Raw genomic sequence first — 12,624 nt, 5'->3', positions numbered from 1 at the left:
TTATGCCCTACTTGAGGGTATACTAGCTGTGTCAACAAAGATGTCGTCGATAGGAATAGATAAGGTATATATATATATATTCCGAGTTGATAAAGCGTTTAAGCTTTACTCATGGAGCTTAGCATAGATTATGTGTCTTTTTGTTGTTATTCATTAATATGTCGGTATAAGCCGGATCGAAAGACTATATAGCTTTCATAGAAATGAACAGTTCTTGCTTAAACGAAGCTTTCTTGTTTTCAAGATTAATCTTGCACTCCAGCTTGGCATCACTATAAGAGCAAAAGCTTAATATTATCGAACTACTATATCATATAGCTATATGTATGTTATATATATATATATATATATATATATATATATATGAAGAATTCGTACAAAAAAAAAAACATTTCTAAGGAAAAGTATTTAAACTTCGGCGTGTCGAAGACAGACAGACGTTCTTTCTGGTTTTTTGTCTTGAAGTGAATTTGCGAAAAACAACAAATAAATAAAATAAAAATCAAAAGGGAAAAGGTAAATGAAAAAATGGTCGGTTAGGGGCGGTGGGAGGGGGGTGTCTAGGGGTAAGCAGACTGCGGCTTTTGGCCGGCAAAGCCAACTTTCTCTGCACGAGTGTTGAGATTTAATATTGTTTACCCACAACAACAACAACAACAACAGCAACAACAACAACAACAACAAATGGCAATTGTGAGCCGTATTTTGCTTTTTGCCCAATTCTTCGTTTTTGACCAAACATTGATTTTAATGGCCAACAATCATAAAGAAAACCGCCAAAAAAAATATATATATTTATTTTATCTGTGTATATCTTTCAAATCGCACTTTCATCGCCCTTTTGGCTGCTTTTTGGCGCACTTGGCGTTTATTAATTTTGTAGCCGTTACCGTTAGCCGTTTTTTCCATTTTTGTTTTGTTTTTTAGCCATTTTGCTTGCCCAAATAGATTAGCGACAACAACGGAGACGTGAGCTAGCATTTATGGCTAGAAAGTGTTGTATTCCTGTTGTTGTTGTCGTTTGTCGTTTGTTGTTGTTGTTGTTGTCATAATGTTTTGCCAACTGACCGCCCATTTGAATGTTTGAAAGCGCCATCAGAGCTTGACATGGCTCTGGGACAGTTGGTCAGTCGGCGAAAACTTCTGCACAGTGTCACGAATTGCTAAAAAAAAATGCTGCGCAATTTTTGGCAAGCAATTTAAAGCACAAGAAAAGTCAGCTAAATAGAGCATACCGAAGAGTTAATACCCTAAGGCTAAAATTGGGTTTTATACAAAATCTATACGTTCGATTTTTCCTATAGGTGTCATATGATATATATTTGACAGATATGTTGGGAGCATAATGAAGCTTGCAGAGTTATCCCGAAAAAAAAGAAAAGCTTTCCATTCAAAAACTCATTTTGTGTCGGATTCTTCCTATAGAGATTTTGCTCATATGTAAAACTCGTAAATGCCAAAAACTTAAAGATGTTAAGAACTTCATTTTAGATCGTCCTATGCCAGCTATACGATACAGTAATCCGATCTGCTCGCATTCGACTTATGACCTACCTCAAAAAGAAAGACATGCGCATAGCTTCAAAAAATATCAAACAGACGAAAGTTTGTATCATTAATATATGCTTTATGGGATCAAAGATGTATTCTCTCCTAAATAGAGCGTAATTAAAATATATTTTGTGCTACAGATTTAACAACATTTAACACAGACCTTGCACCACGGTGCGTTCGGTCGGTCAGAACAATTTTAAATGCTGCTCATTTTTCAAAGTTGCGGCCGCTTTGCCCCAATATGTTTGCAAGAGTTGTGTGTGCGTGTGTGTGTGTGTGTGTGTGTGTGTTGGGCTGTGTGAGTGTTTTTAATAGCCAGCAGGGTTAAAAATTTAATGGAAAAACGTTTTAATAAATCAGTTAAGTGGTCTTGCCGCTTTTTTGCGGCTAATTACACGCATTAGTGTTGGCCAAGCCAAGCCGATCCAGACTACCAGAGTCTGCATTGCCCGACTCGCCGACTCCCCCCCCCTGCCATCGCGTCCCTCCCCCAGCCCCAGTTGCTGGCAAAGATTGCGTTCATGTCGCCAAACAAAAGCTAGCTGGAACCTATGCCGGGACCTGAACCCGGGGCCTGGACATGCAGCGCGTAATTTAGCAATTAAAAGCGATTAACGCGCGTTCAGCTACTTAACGTCTCTAGCGTTGTTTTTTTTTTATTTTTAGGATCGGGTCTTTAATGGCCCCCAAGTCGAGCAACCGAATCAAGCCAAAGATTAAGCCTCGCTGTGCTCTTCTGTTAGCCATCAAATTTTATGCTGATTATTGACAAGACATAAAAACTGAAAAGCCGAGTTCTCTAATGAAAATTTACAATGCGATAGTCTAGATGTTCGCTTCCAGACTCTTCCGCAATCCGTTCGAATTTTCCTTGTTCCATTTCCATGCGTTCCGACATGTATAGTTATTTGTGTGTTTCATGTTCAGTTCGTGTCCGAAGAAGCTGTGCCTAACTTTTCAACGCTTTATATTTACTTCATATTTTTTCCCTATTTTATTCCTTTTTTGTTTACCCTGTTCAGAGTCTGCAAAAGAGTATATAGGTTTTGTGGTCTTTCCTGTTTTTATTATCTTTAAAATTTGGAGCCATGGCTCAATTATTTTGGAACTATTGAAAACTTTCTGAAACGAACTCTGGCATAAAAGAAATGGAACATATTCTCTTCTAGATCGTTTAGTATATTTTTGCTGGATTACAAGTAAATCGCAAGCTTTAGAAATTGCCAGAGTAGCACATTTTTTGCAAGTGCCATAAAAAAAGAAGTTTTTTTTTATTAAATTTAGTGTTTCATTCCGTTTGTTTCTTCAGCTGTTTTATGAAGATTTTTTATGGAATAATCGAAGTGAAAGAAATTTAAATGGAAGTGAATTCTTTGAAAAACAAAAATAAATGTTTACCTTAAGTGTTTCATTCCGTTTGTTCCACAGCTGTTTTATGAATAAATTCTTTGTTTTAATTGATGTAAAGGAATTGATGAAGGAATTTCAAATGGATTTGAGCTCTTTAAAAAAGCACACATAGAAAAAGAAATGTTTACTTTCCTGTTTCATTCCGTTTGTTCCACAGCTGCTTTTGCATAAAACTTTGTTAAAATAGTAGTAAGAGCATTTTAAATGAAATTGAGCTCTTTGAAAAAGTATACCTAAATGAATAATATTGAAGAAAATGTGTTTGTCTATATTGAAAACCCACTGAAAACTTTGCCAAGAACGTCTGCATTCCTGGCTGCACCTCAGCCTTCGAGTTATGGCTAAGATTAATGTGGAGTTATTATAAGAACCATCAATGATTATTTAGTGCATTATTTATTTACTTTTTTGCTCGTTTTTGGGTCAACTGCAGTGTTGGGCCTTTGCATTTTGGCCAAGTTTCGTGTTGGCATGTGAAAGGCGATCGGCAATTGGCGATTCGCGGCTCTGGAGTGAATGCCTTGCACCAGTTTATGTTTATGTGGGTTAACTGGGCCGCCCATAAATTGGTAACAGCGCAGCTCGAAAAGGGGCGTGTTGGATGGCGCATGGTGAGGGCGGCAGGGGGGGGGGGGTGCTTTGGGTGCTGCTGCAGGGGGGTTAGGTCGCGCATGACTTTCTAAACTGTGGCGCCGCGGCAATTGTTTTTTGTCTCTTCACTTGACCACAAAACTGAACCGAATGAAATGGCCAAAACTCTGCGGACTGCATTCTTGACGCGGTTTGGCTTTTTCTCACCTGCCGCACAATGCAAATGGCAGCAAATTAACAATCCGTTTCCAACTAGTTTCGTCTCGATTCGTTTGGTTTTTCGTAACGACTTCCGTTGTTTCTCTTTGTTTTTGGTTGCTGTGCGGCTTTAACCCATTGTTGGCCCACAAGGCGCACACACGGCCGGAAGACCAAGTGCCGTTTTCGAGAGCGAAAGTTGTGAAATCCGTCAAAGAAGCGCCAAATGAATAAATCATGTTGTAACCGGGCAAAAGCCCAGGTGTTTTACGAGCCATAAGCCAAACGGTGCTCGTGTCCCGGCCAGGTGCAAATGCACAAATATATGCTTGGAGCTCCTTGCGTACTCTTTACGGCTTATTTATGCTGTTTATGCAGCGTTAAAGGTTATAACACATGCCAGGGCTTTATGCGCGCCAAGGTAAATATGAAAGCAAACACATTTTAATGGCATTCCATCTATATTTACATTGGCCGACGCATTGCCCACAGGCCAGACTCACGTGCAAACCTAAGAAAACAAAATGAGAAGAGAGCCCCAACAAACCGCATAAACAAATCAAGAAATGTTCAAATGCGACGCATGGGAGTTGCAAAAAGGCTTTTGATGCCCGCCAAGTGATAGAAATGGACACGGACCGACCCAAAGCCAGACTCCGACTCAGACTCCGATCCAGATGCAGAGGGAGAAGGAGAAGAAGACGCCATCAGCTAGTTTTAGTTTGCCAAACATGATGATGATGTTCATGATAATGAGCATGGACCACACACGCCTGCCAAGGGCCGCAGTTCGATTTTTCATTTGACAATGAAGGCGACGCCCACACCATAAATGTCCCAGCCAGCTGTCGCTAGTGTGTGCGTGTGTGTGTGTGTGTGCTCTCCCTAGGCGCTAAAATCTCCGCAACGAACTTGAAACTTTTGCCTGGCCCAGACCCATACCCCAACTCACAATTGTATCGCGATTCACCGCCAGGCAAAAAATAAAAAGAAAAAATAAAACTGCATTGCAGCTAGTATAAACTGCTAACTTTGACACGCCGAAGACTTAATACCCTTTAAAATACTTTTATGCCAGGCATTATCTGCTAAAGGAACATCTGAACGTAGTAATACGAAGATTCTGTTAGAACAATGTTGTTGAGAGTTACTCAAAAAACAAAAAAGTTTTAGATAATCCAATAGATCTATAGCTATATATTTAGTGCGATTTGAGTAGAATTGCTAAGCCTCGTTAATCTTAAGCTGGAAAAAAAAGCTTTTTCACACAAGAACTTAATTTTCGAGCGACAGCTAAATCATTATAGTGGTCCGATCCGGCTGACTCCGGCAAGTTTTCAGTCTGCAATATAATTTTTTCGTAGTCTTCTGAAAATAGTTTTAATTTGCTTTTGATGCTGCTCAAGAATATATATAGTATTTTATAGAGCTCGAGACGCGCTCTGCGATGCGTTACACAATTCTTGACAATTTTGTAATACCCTCTACTAGAGGCTGGGCATCCGGACCTGCCCCAACAACAGCTCCAACATCGGCTGGACACCCTTTAATTGCACTAATCGCAACAATAACTCAATTTCTTATCAGCAACAACAGCAGCTCAGGCGATAAATAGATTCAGTTCAACAACAAGCGAAAGAAGTCCGATTCCAACTGTGTCTAAAAAATGAAAAGCAATGTTATAAATTTGACACGGGCAAGGCCGGGTAATGCCCGCTTAACCCATCGCTGAGCTGCTAATTAAGAAAATATATTTTAGAAAATCGACCTATTTTGGCTATCTTATCTAATTTATATAAGTATGTATGCACATATATGTGTGTGTGTGTGTGTGTATATATGTATGCATGTATGTATGTATTTATACATATATATTACAAGTATGTTTTACGAAGGCATATAAATATTATATGTACACATAACTATATATGAGTGTGTTTCTGTGTGCGTGTATGTATGTATGTGGGTGCATGTATGTGTGTGTGTGTTTGTGTCTGCATGTATGTATGTATGCACCTATGTACATATGCATGCATGTTTGTTTTCTAATGCTAAACACAAACGAAGCTTATTTGTCGCTGTGCTGCAAATTGAAATAAAACGAATTTCTACCAAGTGCTCTCCTCCTCGATTCTCAAAAATTAAAGTAGGCTCTGTTGAAATTCAGGAAGGCAGGTAACGTTGGCTCCAACAGCCTGTGGAGGAGCAACTGTGGTGGAGGCGGCGGCGCAGGATGAGGTGGGCGGGTAAGTAGATATGTATGTATGTAGATGTATGTATGTATGTATGTTGATGTATGTATGTATGTATGTATGTATGTATGTATGTATGTATGTATGTATGTATGTATGTATGTATGTATATATGTATGTTTGTATGTATGTATGTATGTATGTATGTATGTATGTTTGTATGTATGTATGTATGTATGTATGTATGCATGTATGTATGTATGTATGTATGTATGTATGTATGTATGTATGTATGTATGTATGTATGTATGTATGTATGCATGTTTGTATGTATGTATGTATGTATGTATGCATGTACATATGTATGCATGCATGCATGTATGCAGGGCAGGCCCTTATATTTCTTTCGCCTGCTGTTAGTCTAAGCTGCACGCCAAGTTTCTTATTCGTTTAGCGTTGTGTACATAAAAATGTCGTTCTCTCTTATAAGTACTCATACACAAATTTGCATACATGTAATATTTACATGTGAAAGCAATTCAGACTTCTCCTTAATATATAATAGGAAGTTAAATAAGTTTTTTTTTTGGATATTATTTATGCTCAGAGTTAGGGTATTAACATGAAACTTAAGTTAGTTAAAGCTATAACTAAAACTGAAACTAAGAGTGGGGTCGGGTGCTTGGTATTTGATATTTTCTAGTTCTGAGCTGGGTTCGTCCATGAATGTGGAGTGTGTTCCTGCTGTCTTGGCTCGAGTGCCGTCCAGGCGGAAAGGTAAATGTAAAGCCAGAGCTAAAGCTAAAGCTAAAGCTACGTGACCAAGTGACAAATTGCTGGCAACTGTAACGCAGCGGCTTCAATTTCGATGCCATGAACTTGAAAGATATTCAAGTGGGGTGCGGCATGCGTCCGGATGTGCCTCGGCACAGTGCAACGAACTGCAAGCCCAATGCGATTGTGCACATTGGGCGCAGCTTCAGCTCCAATCGACTCTGAGTAAACACAGCTGAAATAAATTATGCAGCGCTCCAAACAACGCATTTCAAGCCAATTCCAACACATAATGTCTATTCAAGGCTTGAATGACTACCAAATACCCTGTACACTAGTTCGAGCTGCACACAATATAAGAAAGTTCTTAAATTCGTTCCCTAATAACTCGAGCACTCGAAGTCGAATCTTTATGAAATATTTAGGAGTTTTATATTAAATCTTGTTATGTGTATATCCGAAATTTTTATTTCTGGTATATTACGAGTTGTAGTAGTCGCCTTCTGTCTCTTCTTCGCAGTGCGTACAGGGTATACAAAAAAGTAATCGAAATATAAAAAATAAAATAAAGCTGACATTTAAGTCGTGGGGCGTGTTCGGCTTTGTCAAGTGGCAAAGTTTATTGGCTGACCGAAGTGCCTTTTGCCAGCCGATCGCTTATCCTCATATATATATATATGTTTACAGTTCTTTTGTGCTGACAGAAGAATAACATGCCCATTAACTGAACGGAGCAGCTCTGAAAACACTTCTAGAGAACTTTAGAAGTTCACATAAGTGACACTTCTTATGTTATTTTATTTATACGAACTTGGCACTTGGAACATTGAAAACCCGCGCAGTAAGAGTTTATTTGCGACCCGTTTCCAATTGATAGGAATCGATATCAAAAGCCGCCTTTTTAGGCATATATCTTTAAGGCTTATGATCTAGAGTCTTCAAATTTGACATGTAGCTGCTCATAAAGTATAACAAATCATGTAAATACCTTTGCTAAAGTTCGCGCTTCATCTGGTTTGAAAAGAAGGAGGTTCTGGTTTTTCATCCACTCCTTCTTTTATAATCTTGTTGTTGCTCTTTGAGCTATATTTATTTGAAGAATTATTGAATAACGAATTTTAAAGCTACCATGTGAAACGTAACCTCAAACTTGCACAGCTGTTTGTTAGACATAACCTCAAATTTGGCAAACTTTTGCCTCGCACAGCTGATTGTGAAACATAACCTCGAATTTTGTTATCTTTTGAGTTGCTCAGCTGCCCAAATTGAATTCAGAATTCCTGCTAACGCTTGTTAAATGTAGTTTGGCAAAACACACACACTCGCATACACACACTCGCACACACACTCGCACACACACACATGAGCATAAAACGCAGTCATAACTTTTGCACACTAATTAAAAGTTGAAAACTGGCTACTAATTTGCACCCAGCCAAACGCCAGTTAATTGCAACAAATCTCAACGTGTTTTTTTGCTTGTTTGTTTTTTTTATTGTTTTGCAGGCAGCCGCAGCTATCGTGGGACTTTCTAGAGACAACAACGGTCCACACAGATACCCAAAACTGAACAGACCCACAGAACAGCAGCAGCCGGAGCCAAAGTCAGAGCCAGAGCCGAAGTCGGAGACGGAGACGGAGACGTGGACGTAGACAGAGCCAAGCAGCAGACAAAGCGCCAGGCAGAGCAGAGCGCAGTTCTAGCAAAATGCACGAGAGACGCGTCAAGAAGTAAGAACAACAAAGAAATAACTATTAGCTCATCCGAGATGTCGAAGATTAAATACCCTATAAAGTATGCATGCTAGAATAGAAGTAACTGTCAGTCAGTAGGTGAGAGAGGGAAAGGTAGAGAGAGAAAGCTAATAATAGAGAGAGAGAGAGAGAACTAATGAGCAAAAATGGATAGATAAGGAAAGTAGAGACTACGAAGGCAAGAAGAAGGAGAGAGAGAGATATAGATAGAGGTATCAGATAAAGTAAGGGAATGAGAGAGAGAGAGAGAGATAGAGGCATCAGCTAGGGTAAATGAAAGAGAGAGAGAGAGAGAGAGAGAGAGACAGAGAGAGAGAGAGAGAGAGAGATGAAGAAGGAGAGGTAGAGAGAGATAGAGAGAGATAGAGAGAGATAGAGAGATATATATATAGAGAGAGTTAATGAAAATAATTGCTAGAATCATTTAGAAAAAGAAAGTGACTGCCAGAGATAACAGGGAAAGAGTAAGAGAGAGAGAGAGAGTAAGAGAGAGAGAGAGAGAGAGTAAGAGAGAGACAGAGCTTATAATATCAAAATGAGAGGAAGGTATAGAAAAAGATATGTATATAAAATGTAGGTGTTGGAGTCAGAGAGAAAGATAGAGAGAGAGAGAGAGAGAGAGATTACAGGTAAAGGAAGGGAGCTAAGAGATGGGAAGGTATATCTACATAAAAGGAAGGTGATAGAGAGAAAGGTAAAAGAGAGACAGATAGAGAGAGAAAGGGCTGATGATAGAGAGAGGGAGAGTAAGAGAACAGACATGTAGCGCAGGGATCGAGAGAAACAAAAAAAAAACAACAACAACAAAACATGCTGAATATTTGAATAATTTGTTAACCTCTCGACAGACTGAAGGGCGGGCATTATGTGGCCACACATGGCCGGCTGACGCCCGATCCGCCGTATGTGCACTCGAATCGCGGCTATTCGACGGACGGCGACGACTCGCATTCGCATCGGGCGCACTCGGAGTACACGCTGGCCCACGAGCGCATCTCGCCGCAGTCGCAGTCGCAGGGTCATTACAATTCATCGCGCAAGGCGCGCAGCACGAACGGACAGCAACACCTGCAGCACGGCTATAGCCACAGCCAGATGGGCCTGTCCAGCACGCCGGACAACGGCGGACCACGCTCGCTGAGCGGACCGCCGCCCACGCGCCAGCCGCCGCGCGCCCCCTCCGCCCTGAGCTACGATCAGGCCGGCGATGCGGGCAGCGATATCTATGTGACCAGCGCCGCCTACAAGGCGCCCTCCGAGATCAGGTGAGTCCCAAAGCCCATAAATTCAATTCTATATTCCTGTTTAGCTGCCACAGTCGACCTGGTCCCTTCCGTCCGTCTATCTCCCTTTCGCTCCCCTTTCCCAAATTCGATAGGTATCGATGCTTAGCCTAGGTTTCTTTTGGTTTATCTCGGAGCTGCTACGAGGTATATGAGCTAGCTGAAAATAATATTAGGATAGCACAGAAGTTATTGAAGAATGTAATTTGTATAAATTTCGAGCAGAAGAAAGAGCAAGATTAAGCTTGCGAGTTGAAGACAAGATTGTCAGGAAAGGAAAAACGACGAAAAAGGAAAACGACCCTAAAAAAACCCAAAAACCCAATTGAATCGCATCGAATTTTCAAAAATTGACAAACTTGTGGATATGCCCGGCACGCATAGCATAAATTCTTTCAATGATCCTTGAAAATGAGTTTCAAACCGATCGGATAGTAAATAGAAAACTTTCCTACAAGAGTTTTCCGCCCATTTACCGCTGTTGCGGGTGGAATTTGCCGAATCGCCAAATTACGCATTCATCTGGTTCTTTTGTGGAGCTGTAAAAATAATGAGAAATGGATTTTCCAAATTGAATTTGAACAAGGATCTTTGAAAATGAGTTTGAGACCGATCGAAGGTTAAACAAAAAAGTTTTACACAAACGTTTTCCACGATTTTTCCACCCATGCGGGTGGAATTTAAACGAAATCCCGTCTTAACGTGCAGCTTCAACACATAGGACGACTGATTGATCACCAATTGATTATATTTGGAGATTAAGCTTTAACTTAAAACCAGAATTCTTGGATGTGGAAGCCCGACTACACAAACCGAACCAAGCAGTAGGGAGTTAGTTCCAGCCTTTTTTTGGATTTGCAGTCCTGTTATTAGGCTAGCTGAGGTTAGCTTCTAGTCGGGCTAGAGGAGAGGAACCTGTAAAGCTTCTAATGTTTTGGAGTCGAATCCTTGCAGCCGGTACAGCCAGCGTCCGGTGTCGCGCGGAGCACCACGCAGCGTCTACTCGGTGGCCAGCACGGCAAAGACGGGCCGCAGCGGCCGCTCCACAACGAAACGTGGCGCCAAGATCGAGACGATGTCGGCGCCAAATCCGTTCTGCCCGAATGTCAAGGGCGTCTGCTGTCTGATGCTGCTGCTCAATCTCGGGCTCATACTGGTCACCCTCGGCTTCGTTATTGTGGTGCAGTTCTATGAGCCCGTCTATGTCTGGTAAGTCTTCATAGATGCCACAATTGGACATATATTGTGATGTGTGTGTCTATCTCTTGCAGGATATTGGGCATCATATTCCTCATCTTTGGCTTTCTCACGCTGATCGGCTGCATGATCTACTGCGTGTACGTGTGCCGGGACGCAAAGACCCCATCGCAGGTGCGCAACGAGGATCTTTACTGGACGCGACACTGGCAAAAGAATATTGGTTATACGCCGCAGGAGATCAACTACAAGGCGGACAAATATGATGCCTACTCGGATCGCTACTCGGTCAGCAAGCTGAGCGGCAAGTACTCGGATCGCGAGAGTCAGCGCTACTGAGGAGGCAAGGAGAGGGGAATATCTTGGAATATCTATGGCAAACACATACAACTAATTACTGAAGCGAGGGCCGACCGATAAGTAGTTGAATAGGATAAGAGCTGCGCTTTACAACCAGCTGTTAAATTTGCCAGGCACCGCTTTATCGATCGATAACTAATCGATATGGTGCTAGAGATGGCACTTGGCACAAATACTTATTAGCCAGCGCCCTCGTACGCACAACATTAAAACAAAACAAACAAAAAAGAAAATGAAAATGAAAAACCTGGCGCATGTCTATAACTTAAATAACTAGATAATAGTCTTAAACGGTTTATTAACAAGGCCTCAACGTACCTGCTGCAAGCTGCTTGCTAGTTTGTATGTTCTTAATCATAAAGAGAGAGAGATATATACATATATACGAAAAAAGATACAGAAAGAGTATTGGAATGCTGCCATATTTGAGAGACAGTTTTTTTTTTTGTTGTTTGCTTAAATTCTAACGGAAATGCTTGATAACAATATGCAAAGCAATAATAAAACAATAATTATATAAATAAACATTCAATAAAGTGTAAAAATGTAACAAAACGAGGAACATCTAATAATCTAATCGTCGATTTCGAATGTTAAAAATACATCATAAAAATCGTCGTCAGCCTGAAATTCAAATTTAAAAAGCCCGCACTTTTTGGAAAGTCTTGAAGTTGCCAGTTGTGTAGCATTTAGCTTTTGCAACAATACCTGAGCGCAACTGTCGAAGACACTGGCAGCACAATTTATATTGAGGTGAGTTTTTGGTGGAGCTTCTGTTAAAAAGAGGAGTTATTTTGCTTAAGTCCGCATACTTCGTTAAGTTCGTTAAAGTGAGGAGCATTCTGTTAGTTGGCGATGTTTTCTTTTTTTGTTAACATAGCAACTTTCGTTAAAAGCAATATAACATTTAGGGTATTCACAATCAAATTAGAAGTTGACAAAAGCATAAAATACACCCAGACAATAATTTATACTGTCAGCTGTTGACCGACTGAAAACTTTGGTTTAGCAGTGCCAATTGTGCGTCGTTTAGGTTTTGTTATAAGATTTGGCAGTACTAGTGCTGTTAAGTTGATTTTACGTTATAAAGCCACTGTTAAACGGAGGAGCATTCGTTAACAGTAAATTTTCGTTAAGTTACCATTCTGTTAGCAGGCGGTGTTTCTGTTTGTAAGCATACTGCTTATGTTTGTACTTTTCACAGTTATATACTTGCAAGTTAACACAAAACAAAATGTAGTCCCATTAATCTTCACTCTCTACCCCAATTTTCGGATGCCCAGACACTGTACTAGTTGTTAATTGTAGAC

At 40.5% G+C, this 12,624-nt stretch overlaps 1 protein-coding gene across 1 annotated transcript; it reads left to right on the top strand.

Annotated features, from left to right (window-relative positions):
- Positions 1-8,377: 8,377 nt before the first annotated feature.
- On the top strand, positions 8,378-11,857 carry LOC115762635. Its single transcript, XM_030704939.1, has 4 exons — positions 8,378-8,450; positions 9,323-9,739; positions 10,712-10,966; positions 11,029-11,857. The coding sequence occupies exons 1-4, from the start codon at positions 8,428-8,430 to the stop codon at positions 11,291-11,293; spliced, it is 960 nt and encodes a 319-aa protein (XP_030560799.1). The 5' UTR covers positions 8,378-8,427; the 3' UTR covers positions 11,294-11,857.
- The last annotated feature ends 767 nt before the right edge of the window (positions 11,858-12,624 follow it).

The sequence above is a fragment of the Drosophila novamexicana genome, unplaced genomic scaffold, assembly GCF_003285875.2.
Source record: "Drosophila novamexicana strain 15010-1031.04,08,12 unplaced genomic scaffold, DnovRS2.1 tig00000644-arrow-pilon, whole genome shotgun sequence".
In the NCBI taxonomy this organism is placed as follows: Eukaryota; Metazoa; Arthropoda; class Insecta; order Diptera; family Drosophilidae; genus Drosophila; species Drosophila novamexicana.
This window is presented reverse-complemented; position numbering and strand designations above follow the sequence as displayed.

What these genes read in the sequence shown, in the direction of transcription:
- LOC115762635 (XM_030704939.1), top strand. Translation starts at nt 8,428, where the DNA reads ATGCACGAGAGACGCGTCAAGAA. An exon ending in CACGAGAGACGCGTCAAGAA is followed by an intron (nt 8,451 to 9,322) that starts GTAAGAACAACA and finishes ACCTCTCGACAG; the next exon opens with ACTGAAGGGCGGGCATTATG. An exon ending in AAGGCGCCCTCCGAGATCAG is followed by an intron (nt 9,740 to 10,711) that starts GTGAGTCCCAAA and finishes GAATCCTTGCAG; the next exon opens with CCGGTACAGCCAGCGTCCGG.